The following is a 13572-nucleotide window of genomic DNA, read 5'->3' on the forward strand; positions in this document are numbered from 1 at the left end:
AAGAGAATCAAAAGTATTTACACGAGTGCAAAACAATTGTAATATTACATTATTACTGCCTATAGGAAGGATTCAGTTCACAATTTTGGCCTCACCATTTTGGATTTATTGAATTTAATATTTTTTTTCCTGTAAGTGCAGTCATGCCTTTTGGATCTACACTTTCTCAAGAGGTGTAACTCATAGTTGAACCTTTTTGTCCAGGCCAAATGTTAACTAGGGAAAACAATCAAGATAATGTTCCACATGTGGTACAATGGCAATTTTGTGTCACGTGATCTTGTGGCACAAGATCTTCATCCATCCCTAAAGGGCATATTATGCAAACACAAGAGCATTTTAAACTTCCCATCCCCCAATGCAAAAAAACGTGAATTAGTATAATCACTACCAATTAAAGGTTTGGACACACTTTTTCATTATGTTTCTTCTTTATTTCCATGACTATTTGCACTGTAGATTTTCACTGAAGGCATCAAAACCATGAATGAGACGTATGGTTTGTAGCAAATAAAAATAAACTCTACAACAATTCAAAAACTTGTTTTAGATTTCAATCTAAAACTGAAGTGAATACCATTTCAGATACTTCATCATAAAGCTCATTAAGAGAAGCATTCACAGCTGAATATTTAATTGACTTAAGTAATTTATTTTTGTCTTTGGTGCATAATTCCACATATCTTTCTTCATATGTTTTATGTCTTCAGTATGTACACTACCAGTGAAATGTTTGGACACACACTGCCTTTCAAAGTTGTTGTTTGTTTGTTTTTTTTAAATGTAGTTTCTACATTTTAAATGCACACAGACGACAAAAAAATACATTCCTAATCAAAATTTTAAGGCCAGTTGAAAAATTGCAAGAAAACTAAAAACTAAAATAGTCTTGTTAATCACCTGAAAAATTCGTTTCAGCATGTTTGATGCTAGTGTTTCTAGGAGGTTCGTGGGAATGTTGCTCCATGTGGTGAAGATGGATTCATGGAGGGCATCCACTGTCTGGAACTGGTGTCCATTTTTGTAAACTTCCCTTGCCATCCAACCCCAAATGTTCTCAATTGGATTTAGATCAGGGGAACATGCAGGATGGTTCAAAAGAGTGATGTTATTTCTCTGGAAGAAGTCCTTTGTCAGGGGGTGTTGTGAACTGCAGCATTGTCCTGTTGAAAAACCCAGTGATTACCACACAGACGATGGCCTTCAGTCATGAGGGATTCCCCCTGCAACATCTCCACAGCCAGCTGCCGTTTGACGCCTCTGCACAACCTGAAGCTCCATTGTTCCACTGAAGCAAAAAGAGCCCCAGATCATGATGGCGTCCCCTCCACTGTGCCATGTAGAAAACGTCTCAGGTGGGATCTCCTTGTCATGCCAGTAACATTGGACATTTTTTCTCTTCAAAGAATAAAACTTTCTTCCACCTTTCAAAGTCCCATGTTTGGTGTTCTCGTGCAAACTCCAAGGGGGGAATTTTGTGCCGTTGAAGGAGATGAGGTCTTTGGAGACATTTTTTGAGACAGCCAATCAGATCCTCGGCTAAGGACTGGTGGCATTTTTTTTGGATCTACCACTTGACTCTTTTTTCCCAAAACCCTCAGGATCTTCAAGTTTAAAATGATTGTCTTACTGTGTCTAACCTCAGCAGCAATGGCACGCTGCGAGGGGCCTTACTAATGCAGCTAAACAATCTGACCACATTCAAAGAGAGAAAGCTTTTTTGCCTTTGCCATCAGGACGCCATGACAATGTGGATACCTGACAGAAAAATCGCAATCTTTTGCAGAGATCTGGACTTTTAAAGGCTGTGGCCTTAAACCTTTGACCAGCTGATGGACAGCCTATGACAAGCCTCTTCTTCCTTTGTAATGAGAAGTGTCTGTATGCCACTCTGAAGCAGCCTCTCCAATGAAGGAAAGGCCAGAGTGCACTAAAAGTCATTCTTAAGTGTGCCACTGATGATCCAAAGTTGTTCTGGCGAGGGGGAATCGGTAGCCATATGTTTAGCACTGATACATATTTCAAGTGCAGTGTACACAGATCAACCTATTGTCAATGGTAGAATACTAATGTCATCATTTAGTTCCATTCTTGCCATCATTTTTTTCTCCAAGGATATATTATTACTTTACCGAGAATGCTTCATGGTTTTGTTTGTTTTTTCACATTAAGCCAGTTTACACACACACACACACACACACACATATATATGTGAGTGTGTGTCTGTTAACTGGCTAAATGTGAAAAAACAAACAAAAACGTCACGCAAGAGAGGTGATGACATCTCAACATTCGTCACTAGATGTGATGTCACACAAAGCTATGACATTCAGACATTTGCAACAATAAAATAGTGGTACTACTTGGGGGAAAAAAAAAAAAAAATTTAAATCCCCGTTTAATTGAAGTCTTGCGTCAGAGATGTATTAGATTGTGATCAAAATGAAGCTACAGCCTACACAGACAGGACCAGCAAAAAATGTTCACTGTTTAATCTATACATTTATTCCTCTCTTCTAGACAAATAAAAGGCTAATTTTGAGCATAAAAACTGTGTCAACAAATTTACCAAGTATTGTGCAGCTTTGGCCACACGATGCCAGCACAGAACCAACAAATCCTCCAAAATGCAGTCTGTCTGTCTTCTTTTTTTCACCCACTTTGATTCAAATTCAATAGTTCAGTTTAGACCACTTAGTTCTTGAAGAATTTGATCATTTCATTTATACCGGTCTCCAATCTTTGCTCTACTTATTGTTAAACCAATAGTATTAATGCTATTTATATTAATTCTTTCAATCTAAGGTAACGTCCTGCGTTGTCATGGCAATCAAGAAAATCAAATTCATATTTCTGGTAAAGGGTGCACCACCTGCTTGTTTCTTTGGACACATTATTGCTTTGATTAGAATGCTCCCCAGTATGACAGCAAACCTAACTATCTCCATAGAGACAAACAGTTGATGCCTCCAAGTTACAAGTCACATCTGTGGAGAGGCAGCCCTGCTCAGTTTTTAACTGAATTTTTTAGCACTTTAAAAAAAGCCATAATTTATAATGTTAAGATAGCTGAGTTTTTATACTATGTAGCTTTCCAGGAGACAAGCATGTAGCGGACTTCCCACCAGAAAAGTTACATAATGCCCTTTTAAGTAAACTGTATAAAAAATATTTACATTTGTATAACCCTTAAAAAACATAATTCCAAATCACAGTTCTTCTCTTTATTGACAGATTTCCAGACATTTTTTCAAGGTACTCTTCTGATCAGCTCCATGTTGTTTTTCATCTTCATCTTCTGGAGACACAGTTCCTCTCGTCAGCTTCAATATGTCACTTCTGATCATCACCTCACATCACTTCTTCATTCTTCATTGCAGGACGAAATCTTGCCCCTCCAAACCAGTCACCATGGAAAAAGAAAGAGACAGTGTTAAGACATTGAGTAAATATTCAAAAGCAGCTTCTATATAATTATTATCTTCTTACCTAATGTTTGTGATCAGCTCTCATGCGTCATCTTCTGGAAACACGCCTTTTCTCATCAGCTTCATTAGGTCGCAGGACGAAATCTTGCCCCTCCAAACCAGTCACCATGGGAACAGAAAGGGAGAGTGTTAAGACATTAAGTAAACATTTAAAAGAAGTTTCTATGGAGTTATTATTTTCTTACCTAATGTTTGTGATCAGTTCTTGCACGTGGAGGCACGTTTTTCTCGTCAGCTTCATTAGATCACAGGACCACAGCTGGCCCCTCCAAACCAGTCACCATGGAAAAAGAAAGAGAAACAGTGGTAAGACACTGAGTAAATATTCAAAACGCAGCTTCTATGGAATTATTATTATCTTCTTACCTAATTTTTGTGATCAGTTCTTGCACTTCATCTTCTGGAGACGTGTTTTTTTTTTCCTCGTCACCCTCATAAGATCACAGGACCACAGCTGGCCCCTCCAAACCAGTCGCCATGTAAGGACAGAAAGAGAGACAGTGGTAAGACACTGAGTGCACATTCAAAAGCAGCTTCAGTAGAATGATTTTTATTTTCTTACCTAATGTTTGTGATCAGTTCTTGCACATCATCTTCTGGAGACACATTTTTTCTCGTCAGCTTCATTAAATCACAGGACCACAGCTGGCCCCTCCAAACCCGTCACCATGGAAAAAGAAAGAGAAACAGTGGTAAGACACTGAGTAAATATTCAAAAGCAGCTTCTATGGAATTATTATTATCTTCTTACCTAATTTTTGTGATCAGTTCTTGCACTTCATCTTCTGGAGACGTGTTTTTTTTCCTCGTCACCCTCATAAGATCACAGGACCACAGCTGGCCCCTCCAAACCAGTCGCCATGTAAGGACAGAAAGAGAGACAGTGGTAAGACACTGAGAGCACATCCAAAAGCAGCTTTAGTAGAATGATTTTTATTTTCTTACCTAATGTTTGTGATCAGTTCTTGCACATCATCTTCTGGAGACACATTTTTTCTCGTCAGCTTCATTAGATCACAGGACCACAGCTGGCCCCTCCAAACCAGTCACCATGGAAAAAGAAAGAGAAACAGTGGTAAGACACTGAGTAAATATTCAAAAGCAGCTTCTATGGAATTATTATTATCTTCTTACCTAATTTTTGTGATCAGTTCTTGCACTTCATCTTCTGGAGACGTGTTTTTTTTTCCTCGTCACCCTCATAAGATCACAGGACCACAGCTGGCCCCTCCAAACCAGTCGCCATGTAAGGACAGAAAGAGAGACAGTGGTAAGACACTGAGAGCACATCCAAAAGCAGCTTTAGCAGAATGATTTTTATTTTCTTACCTAATGTTTGTGATCAGTTCTTGCACATCATCTTCTGGAGACACATTTTTTCTCGTCAGCTTCATTAGATCACAGGACCACAGCTGGCCCCTCCAAACCAGTCACCATGTAAAAATAGAAACAGAGACAGTGTTAAGACATTAAGTACACAAAAGCAGCTTCAATGGAATCATCATTTTCCTACCTTATGTTTGATTATTATTATCAAAGTCAAATACTTTTTAAGTTCACATGAATTAGAATAAAACCCCTAAATCTAATTATAGATACAAACACAGTACTTAATTAACCAAAAAACAAAACAAAAACATGTACATAATGTCTCAAGCAAAACAACAAAAAGGGAGAAACAGGGACTGTCCCACCGACCCACGAGTCAGTGAACACACCCAGACCTCGAGATACAATCATTTGGAACAGTCAAAGTCATTATTTCTGAACAGCCTCCAATCAGACTGTTTACAAAGGCTTAGAATTAATAATAATAAAAAAACTACAACAAAAAGGGGAGAAGCAGGGACTGTCCCACCGACCCACGAGTCAGTGAACACACCCAGACCTCGAGATACAATCATTTAGAACAGTGAGAATCACTATTTCTGAACAGCCTCCAATCAGACTGTTTACAAAGATTTAGAATTAACTAGAAAAAACAAACAAAAACAAAAACAAAAAACAAAACAAAAACAACAAAAAGAGGAGAAACATGGACTGTCCCACTGACCGGTGAGTTAGTGAACAAACCCACATCTCCAGATACAATCATTCACATTCACAGTACAAGTCAGTATACGTACAGTCTCCAAAGAGACTGTTTACAAATGCTTACAGTAAAATTGCTATTGGATTTGAAATGGTGCATTACCATCAGACAGTACAGTTTGTGTCCATGTATTTTTATTATTCATCCACAATTATTATGTGTGGAGTCAACATTTCCTCTGTATTTTAACTCACCACGGTGTATTAGGTATTAATTATCTGCACAATATTTGCGCTTACACTTTGTATAAAGGCTAATATTGTGTGTGGATTACTACCTGCTCAAAGAACAATAGACTGTTAGAATACACCAAAGTCACATTGGTAATACAATGTAATATGACTACAACTACTACTGTCACTACAAAAACAACTTTTTTTTTTGTTTGTTTGTTTGTTTGTTTTTTTGGGGGGGTATTTTTTGTATTTTTTGTATCACACAAATACTAATTAGTCCTTAGTAGTTGTACTACTAAGTACTATAAAGCACACTGTCACCTCTAACCCTCCTATGCCCAGAAAAGCACACATTTAAAGTAAATGCAAGGTGTACTATGCAGGACATTCTGTCAAACTTTAATACTTAAATTTTGTGAATCAATTAGTACCCACTTTTTCAATACAAAATAACCTGAGGCCCAATCACATAATACATGTTATGTGTGGCCATGGGCTCTGTCCCTATGTTTAAGAATCGCTCAATGAGATCACAGCCAATCACAAAATGTTATATTTTGTCATCAGGGTTTCTTAAGTTTTTATGAAATCCTATATAATAATCCTTGCATTTCTTTATTACTTAAAAACTATAACGTTTCACCTCTGACCCTCCTATGCCCAGAAAGTACAAGGTGTACTATGCAGGAATTTCGGTAAAACTGCAATACTCAGATTCAATTCAGAATAGTAGTTACACAACTCAATAATTTAAGGTGTTTGTTGTTTTATGAAATCCTACATAATATTCCTTAACTTCAATCTACTTCTTTTAAAAATCAGTCAATCAAGAAATCAAGAAATAAATGGGATGGTGGGCCTGGTGGAAAGTGGTAAATGTCGCTGCATAGAGTCAAGCTCTGAGTCTCAGGGGCTGAGTTCAGTCCTCATCTGACTCAGAGTCTTGGAGTCTTGAAGCGAAACCAAACCCACTCTCACCTCTGACCCTCCTATGCCCAGAAAGTACAAGGTGTACTATGCAGGAATTTCGGTAAAACTGCAATACTCAGATTCAATTCAGAATAGTAGTTACACAACTCAATAATTTAAGGTGCTTGTTGTTTTATGAAATCCTACATAATATTCCTTAACTTCAATCTACTTTGTTTTAAAATCAGTCAATCAAGAAATCAATCAAGAAATAAATGGGATGGTGGGCCTGGTGGAAAGTGGTAAATCTGCTGCATTGAGCCAAGCTCTGAGTCTCAGGGGCTGAGTTCAGTCCTCGTCTGACTCAGAGTCTTGGAGTCTTGAAGCTAAAACAAAACCACTCTCACCTCTGACCCTCCTATGCCCAGAAAGTACAAGAAGTGCTATGCAGGAATTTCGGTAAAACTGCAATACTAAGATTCAATTCAGAATAGTAATTACACTAAACTCAACAAGAAAAGGTTATGTTTTTATCATAAATGTTTGTTGTTTAATGAAATCCTACATAGCATTTCTTAAATTCAAACTACTCCTTTTTAAAATCAATTTTTTTTTTTTTTTTTTATCAATTAATCAAGAAATAAATCAAGAAATAAATTGGATTGTGGGCGTGGCTGAAGGTGGTAAATGCCGCCGCAGTGAGCCAAGCTCTGAGTCTCAGAGGCTGAGTTCAGTCCTCGTCCGACTCGGAGTCTTGGTGGAGGTGCCGGTAGAACCTGAAGCCTCCGGAGGTGGAGGGGCGAGGCTCGGGGGAGGAACCTGGGTCGGAGGAGGAGAGGTGTGGCCGCTTGGAGCAGGGGACTTCACTGTCTTCATCTCTGCTGCGCTTGCGTCCGCCGAGGGGAGCAAAGTCCAGAGCGGGACCCGCAGAAGGAGAGCAGGAGGAGAAGCGCAGCCGCTTGGAGCAGGGGTCTTCTTCGTCTTCATCCCTGTCGCGCTTGCGTCTGCTGGGATGAATGACGTCCAGAGCAGAAACCACAGGAGGAGGGCAAGGAGCAGGAGGAGAGCAGGGTGCTCGCTGCTGAGGAGAGGGGGTCGGGGCACGACCCTCTGGCTCCACAGCTTGAGCAGGAAGCCCCCTCCAGTTCACAGGCCACAACTCCAAGGCTCTGACGAGGAGACGCTCCTCTTCGGTCTCTTCTTCCTCTTCTTCCTCCTCTTCCTCTTCCTCTTCAGAGACACTCTCGAAGCCAGAGTCGCTCCAGTCCTCTTCATCAGACGACCCAGAGTCGTCACTGAAGTCCTCTTCATCAGACGACCCAAGTGCAAGCCTGTAACCACCTACAGCTAACTCACCTAGGTCGTCCTCGTCCGAGGAGTAGAGGTCTGGACGCTCCTCCTCCAGAAGGTCTGGATGGTCCTGAGGGTCCTCAGGCTATGCAACAGGTTTGACAATGTTAAACACCCTTTAAATTGTAGCTAGAGTAAGTCTACCACAGGACTACTACCATAGGCTCTAATGACTACGACTACTACTACTACTACTACTACTCACGGCTATACTGCTGGTGTAATGCGTAACAAATGTAGTCTATATGTGCAATGTTTCATTTTTTTCAGATAATAATAATTTTACATTTAATCCAATTACATAATTATCATGATCTTATATTGCAATAACTTCTTTGCACAGTGGGAGAAAGGAGGGAGCTCAGAACCAGTCTTTATAACCTCCCTATACCACCTAATGACCTGCGCTTCCTAACACGCCGCTGTCTACGTCTATGGCTACTATGCACATTTTGCACATCAGGAGTGGCAAGATTGGGCCCCTTGTCTTAATATGATAAGATTTTGGATTATTTGGATCTCCTAGGCCAGCCCAAAAGATTTAAAAATGGTGCACATCTTTTGATATAATTACAAAAATTCCAAATATTATATAATAGCCCGTGTCTTCAGAGTCAACAGACATTAAGTATGTGGCAGTAACAAAACTCTCAGGGGGTTCAAGACTACAGAAAGTTTGGGACTCATAATCTCTTTGGTCGGTGCTATGTGTTTTCTTAAAGTGCTTAGAGTCTGGCCTTTCCTCCTTTGCACAGTCAGCTACATAGACATTCATACTAATTAGCCTAACTATATGGTATGTTAAAGTCATCTAAAACAAACAAACCCCACAGAGAAGGCTCAAATTAAAACAAAACAACAGCGTTGCTATGGAGATAAAACAAGCATTTTTTAAACATTCTATTTTAGAACGGCTGACCGGCGCCATTTTGTTTCACAAAAATTCACTCCCGCCCTGATGAATTTCGACGCCCACAAAATAAAACACACCTGATTTCCCATAAATGTGGCAATAACTCTTGATTTAGTACTCGTGCTGATATATTTAGACCAGTTTCACCAACTATTCATCATTATCCAAACTGAAATCTTCCAGTAAAAGTCTCAACTTATCAAATGTAGCTGTCAATTTTCATAAACTTTGAAAACTACATTATGTTAGCAGCTATGTAGCATGTGGATACAACTGTTCTTAACTCATTAAGTATTTGGGCTATTTTGTTAATAGTTACCATAATGGATCAAAATTGATCATAACTGATCATAATTTAATTATATTTGATTGATTTTACCTCCAGGGAGGAGATCCAAGACTCCATGGTGTGGCGGGCGTACCGGTGTGCCAGGGCGGAGTAGCGAGCCATAGCAATGAGCGTTTTCACACTTTCAAAAGAAAAAAAGTGATAGAGAGTTAGTAAGTGTTGTGACTATGTTTTACATCCCGCGAAGTAACCCTTCGCGGGATGTAAAACATAAGAGATGAATACCAAAGTCACGTACAGTTGTCCGCTGAGTGTTCAAGTAAGAATGAGCGCGTTCAAGTGAAAGGGAGCGAATGAGCGGAGCGCAGCCCTTTATATAGTGTGCTGGGTTACTATGGCACCGACGCACCGCCTGAACGTGCGTCAGTATTTGTTTTTATCCCAAATGTAAACCAACTTTACATTACATTACGCTTTCACTTAAGTTAGCCCTGAAAGTAGCTCACTATTTATAGTAAAAGCCAAAAGTAAAATCTGTCAACTGGACAAAAAAGTTGTAGGAGTGAAAACGTTTTGCCGCTCATCCAAGCCTGCCTTATATCTATCTGAAGGGAGGAGCTAATTACACTGAGTGTCCACCAGCGGCTTGAATGAGCTACACATTTCTTGTAGCATGCATTCTTACAGTGAGCAGGCTCACTTCTTCATAGATTTGAGGTGTAACTTGGCCTGGTGCCACCAGATGCTTGTCTCCATGGAGATAGCCAAGCTTATGGCGATATTGTGAAAGTCCGACCCATCGGGCTGCACCTAGAATTTCTGAAAAATAAACAGAACCAATGCCAAAGAATCAATGCACTGGGCTGATATTCTTAATTCCTTTATTCATTTAAAAATATTTTGTAGAAATCATTTCTCAATTTTTTGTCAGTGCAAAATGTGTTTCAGTTATGTAGAGAAGAGCGACCTCCAGAGGACCAACGGAGAAGTGCGGCTGGTGATGGAGAGTCAAATGGACCTGTGCTTCTCAAAGGTGGACACTGTCCTCGTCCCCTTGATCAGTCTCAGCGCTGTAAACATAAAACCTCACTGGAAAATACCAAAGGCATTGTTTATTTGGAGATAAGTTAATAAGCTGTTAATAAAGAACTTTTTCAAGAACTAAAAGAGATGGGTATTGTGGCATCAAGACTGCTCTTCTTTAGGAGAGGCTTGATTACCGCAGTTTTCAAAGCTCTCGGGAATGTTCCAGATTGAAGTGACATGTTAATTGTAGTGTAGTGTTGGGCACACTTTAAATATCTAGTGGGTAAGACATCGAGGCAGCATGTAGGAGTGAAAATGATGGCATTTTTAATGTTTTAATGCCCTGAACCTTGTCATATATATATATATATATATATATATATATATATATATATATATATATATATATATATATATATATATATATATATATATATATATATATATATATATATATATATATATATATATATATATATATATATATATATATATATATGACAAAGTCTTCATCTGCTTAAAATTAAAATTATAAAATTATAACCTTCTTCAAAATTAATCGGGTCAAAGTGGTGTCCCATCGTTTTGTCAACTCCTTTAGAGATTTTCAAAACGCTCTTTAAATCAGGCAGTACTACTATTATTAAAATCTCTGAGGGCCCTATTTGTTCTTCTCTCTTATTCTGCTGAATGCAACACTGCCACACAAAGTCTGGTCATTTACATTTTTGGATATATAGTCAGTCCATTCTGATCCATTTATTTAAACCACATCTCTAAAATGAGATGAAGCATCAACCATTATCTCCAAAATAAAGAAGACACCAAAAGATTGTTCTCATTGAAGGAACCAGTTTTATCCCTTTAACCAATTAAGCAGACCATTAATTGAGGTGTGAGGAGCAGTTTACTGAGTAGATGTTTGGTGCTTTGGTTTCTACAAGTAGAGACGTCAGTGTCGTGAGGGAGGCAGAGAATACATGACTTGAGCTTCATAAACAGCAGAAAGTGATCTAAATCTGTTATTAATTCACTCTAAAATAATATCAGTGGTTGTAAAAAAAAAAAAAAGTTATTGTACTACCCACCTCCAATAGTTATTATTTGCAGACGCATACGAGTGACACCAGCAGATGGCGCTAGCGCTTTAAACCTCCTCCTCCCTAAACGTATTTAGTTCCGGGTTTTACGTCTCTTCTCCGGGACAGAAAAGGCAGCGAGTCTGCGCTATAATAACTCTCTAAATCAATGATGATGTCTGCGAAAAGCCACGCGCCGAAGGACCTGGTGGTGGAGAGGCTCGTTGTTGCGGCAGATGAGATTTTTGCGCTATTTGAACGCACATTTGCGGAATATGAAGAGGAGGTTCTGCGGTCCAGATTTGTGCAACAACCTCGAGATGTTTTTCACAAAGAAGGTAAGAATATGGAGTGGATTATCAATCTAGAGACATATTGGCTTTGTAGAGATCCTGGGTTATGGTTTATCTTATATTTACGTGCAGACAGTGTTAAATAAGCTAGGCTACAGTGTTGGCCTATGGCAGCCAGGCCTGCTGGAGATGTCTCTATTATCAGCTTGATCCTACCCTAAAATGAGCCATCAGACTTCAGATTTAGTCATTATTCTAAGTCTTCATGAATAACTAGGACCACACTTCACTGCAGGAGCATTTTTGATACTTTTCAGTTACGTCACTGTGGGGGGATGGGGGGTAGTTACAGTTGCCATGGTGACACAATGCACACATCAGGAAACATACACAAGATTAAAATGGGCTGAAAAGTAATGAAAAATATGCAACATGGAATAAAAATTGATACCAAAACTAGTTTGTAGTTGCAGTATCTAGTTTCAATACAAGTATTGATACTAAAAGATATTACTTAAACAAGACAACTAGCCTTATACAAGATATCAAAAATAATACAAGATTTATTATTTTGTGTTGAAAATTACATTCTTTGATCTAAATAATGAGCATTATTATTATCATTGTGGTATCAAAATTGATATTGAATATCAAGCCACTTCCCTAGTAAAATGGAGTTTGAAACACTACAGTGAATTGAAAATCCCTCCTCAAAATCATTCAGACCTACACCTTGGCCCTACTTTTTGGTTCTTAGATCATATTTTTTATGCAAAAGTGTAATTTTATTATTTATTTCCCCTTTTCTCTACAGATTTCCATCTCCTTTCATCGCAGGTACAGGAAGCTAAAGGCAGTGAGTCGTTTATAAATAAATCAATGATGATGTCTGTGAAAACCCAAGCACTGAAGGATTTGGTGGTGGAGAGGCTTGTTGTCGCTGCAGATGAGATTTTTGAACTTTTTGAACGAACGTTTGCTCAGTATGAAGAGGAGGTTCTGCGGTCAAGATATCTGCCACAACCTCCAGAAGTTATTCACAAACCAGGTAAGAATAAGGACTGGATCATTACCCAGAAACATACAGGGACATAGAGGATTACATTGTTATGTTTTATATGACACTGTGAATGTGAATGTAGGCTATGTAGTTGTAGACCAATGGTAGGTGGTGTCGTGGGAGTAGAACGGAGTAGAACGGAGTAGAACGGAGTAGAACGGAGTAGAACGGAGTAGAACGGAGTAGAACGGAGTAGAACGGAGTAGAACGGAGTAGAACGGAGTAGAACGGAGTAGAACGGAGTAGAACGGAGTAGAACGGAGTAGAACGGAGTAAGGGATGCACCGATCTGATACTGGTATTGGATATCTGTGCTGATACTATAAAATAAGCTTCCAAATATTGGTTCAACAGATACCCTGATTGGGCATATAAATGAATGATTTTATGGGCCAGAAAGTGTCATATTTCATAATACAAAGTTATTCTGTAGTTACTGGGGAGATAAATAAGAGCTACAATTGATACCAGATGTTTACATACACTATATAAAAAGATACATGTGCTTTTTTTCTCACTGTCTGACATGAAATCAGACAAAACCTTTCCTGTTTTAGGTCAGCTAGGATTAGCAAAATTATTTCTATTTGCTACATGCCAGAATAATGAGAGAAGGATTGCTTTAGACATTTTTCATTACTTTCTTCAAACATAGAAGTGTACATACAGTTTACTATGCATTTAAACAATTTGGAAAAACCCAGATGATGATGTCATGTCTTTGGATCTTCTGATAAATTTATTAACAACATTTGAGTTAATTAGAGACACTCCTGTGGATGTATTTGAAGGCACACCTGAAAAACACTGCTTCTTTGTGTAACATCATGGGAAAGTCAAAAGAAATCAGCCAAGATATCAGAAAGAGAATTGCCACATTCATCTGTTCAAACAATT

The 13572-nt window shown here is 38.7% G+C and overlaps 1 protein-coding gene across 2 annotated transcripts in view; it reads left to right on the plus strand.

The window, feature by feature from the left end:
- The first annotated feature begins 11418 nt into the window (after window positions 1–11418).
- The window catches only part of LOC129456269 (zinc finger protein 28-like), a 39488-nt gene continuing 37334 nt past the window's right edge, over window positions 11419–13572 (plus strand). Inside the window, exons 1-2 of one of the 2 annotated variants that reach the window (XM_055222087.1) lie at window positions 11419–11660; window positions 12430–12663. In XM_055222087.1, the coding sequence (XP_055078062.1) occupies window positions 11492–11660; window positions 12430–12663 (403 nt within the window). In that variant the 5' untranslated portion in view covers window positions 11419–11491. The remainder of the gene's footprint in view (window positions 11661–12429; window positions 12664–13572) is intronic. The other variant, XM_055222082.1, reaches the window with a different exon arrangement.

The sequence above is a fragment of the Periophthalmus magnuspinnatus genome, chromosome 1 (genome assembly GCF_009829125.3).
Source record: "Periophthalmus magnuspinnatus isolate fPerMag1 chromosome 1, fPerMag1.2.pri, whole genome shotgun sequence".
NCBI lineage: Eukaryota > Metazoa > Chordata > Actinopteri > Gobiiformes > Gobiidae > Periophthalmus > Periophthalmus magnuspinnatus.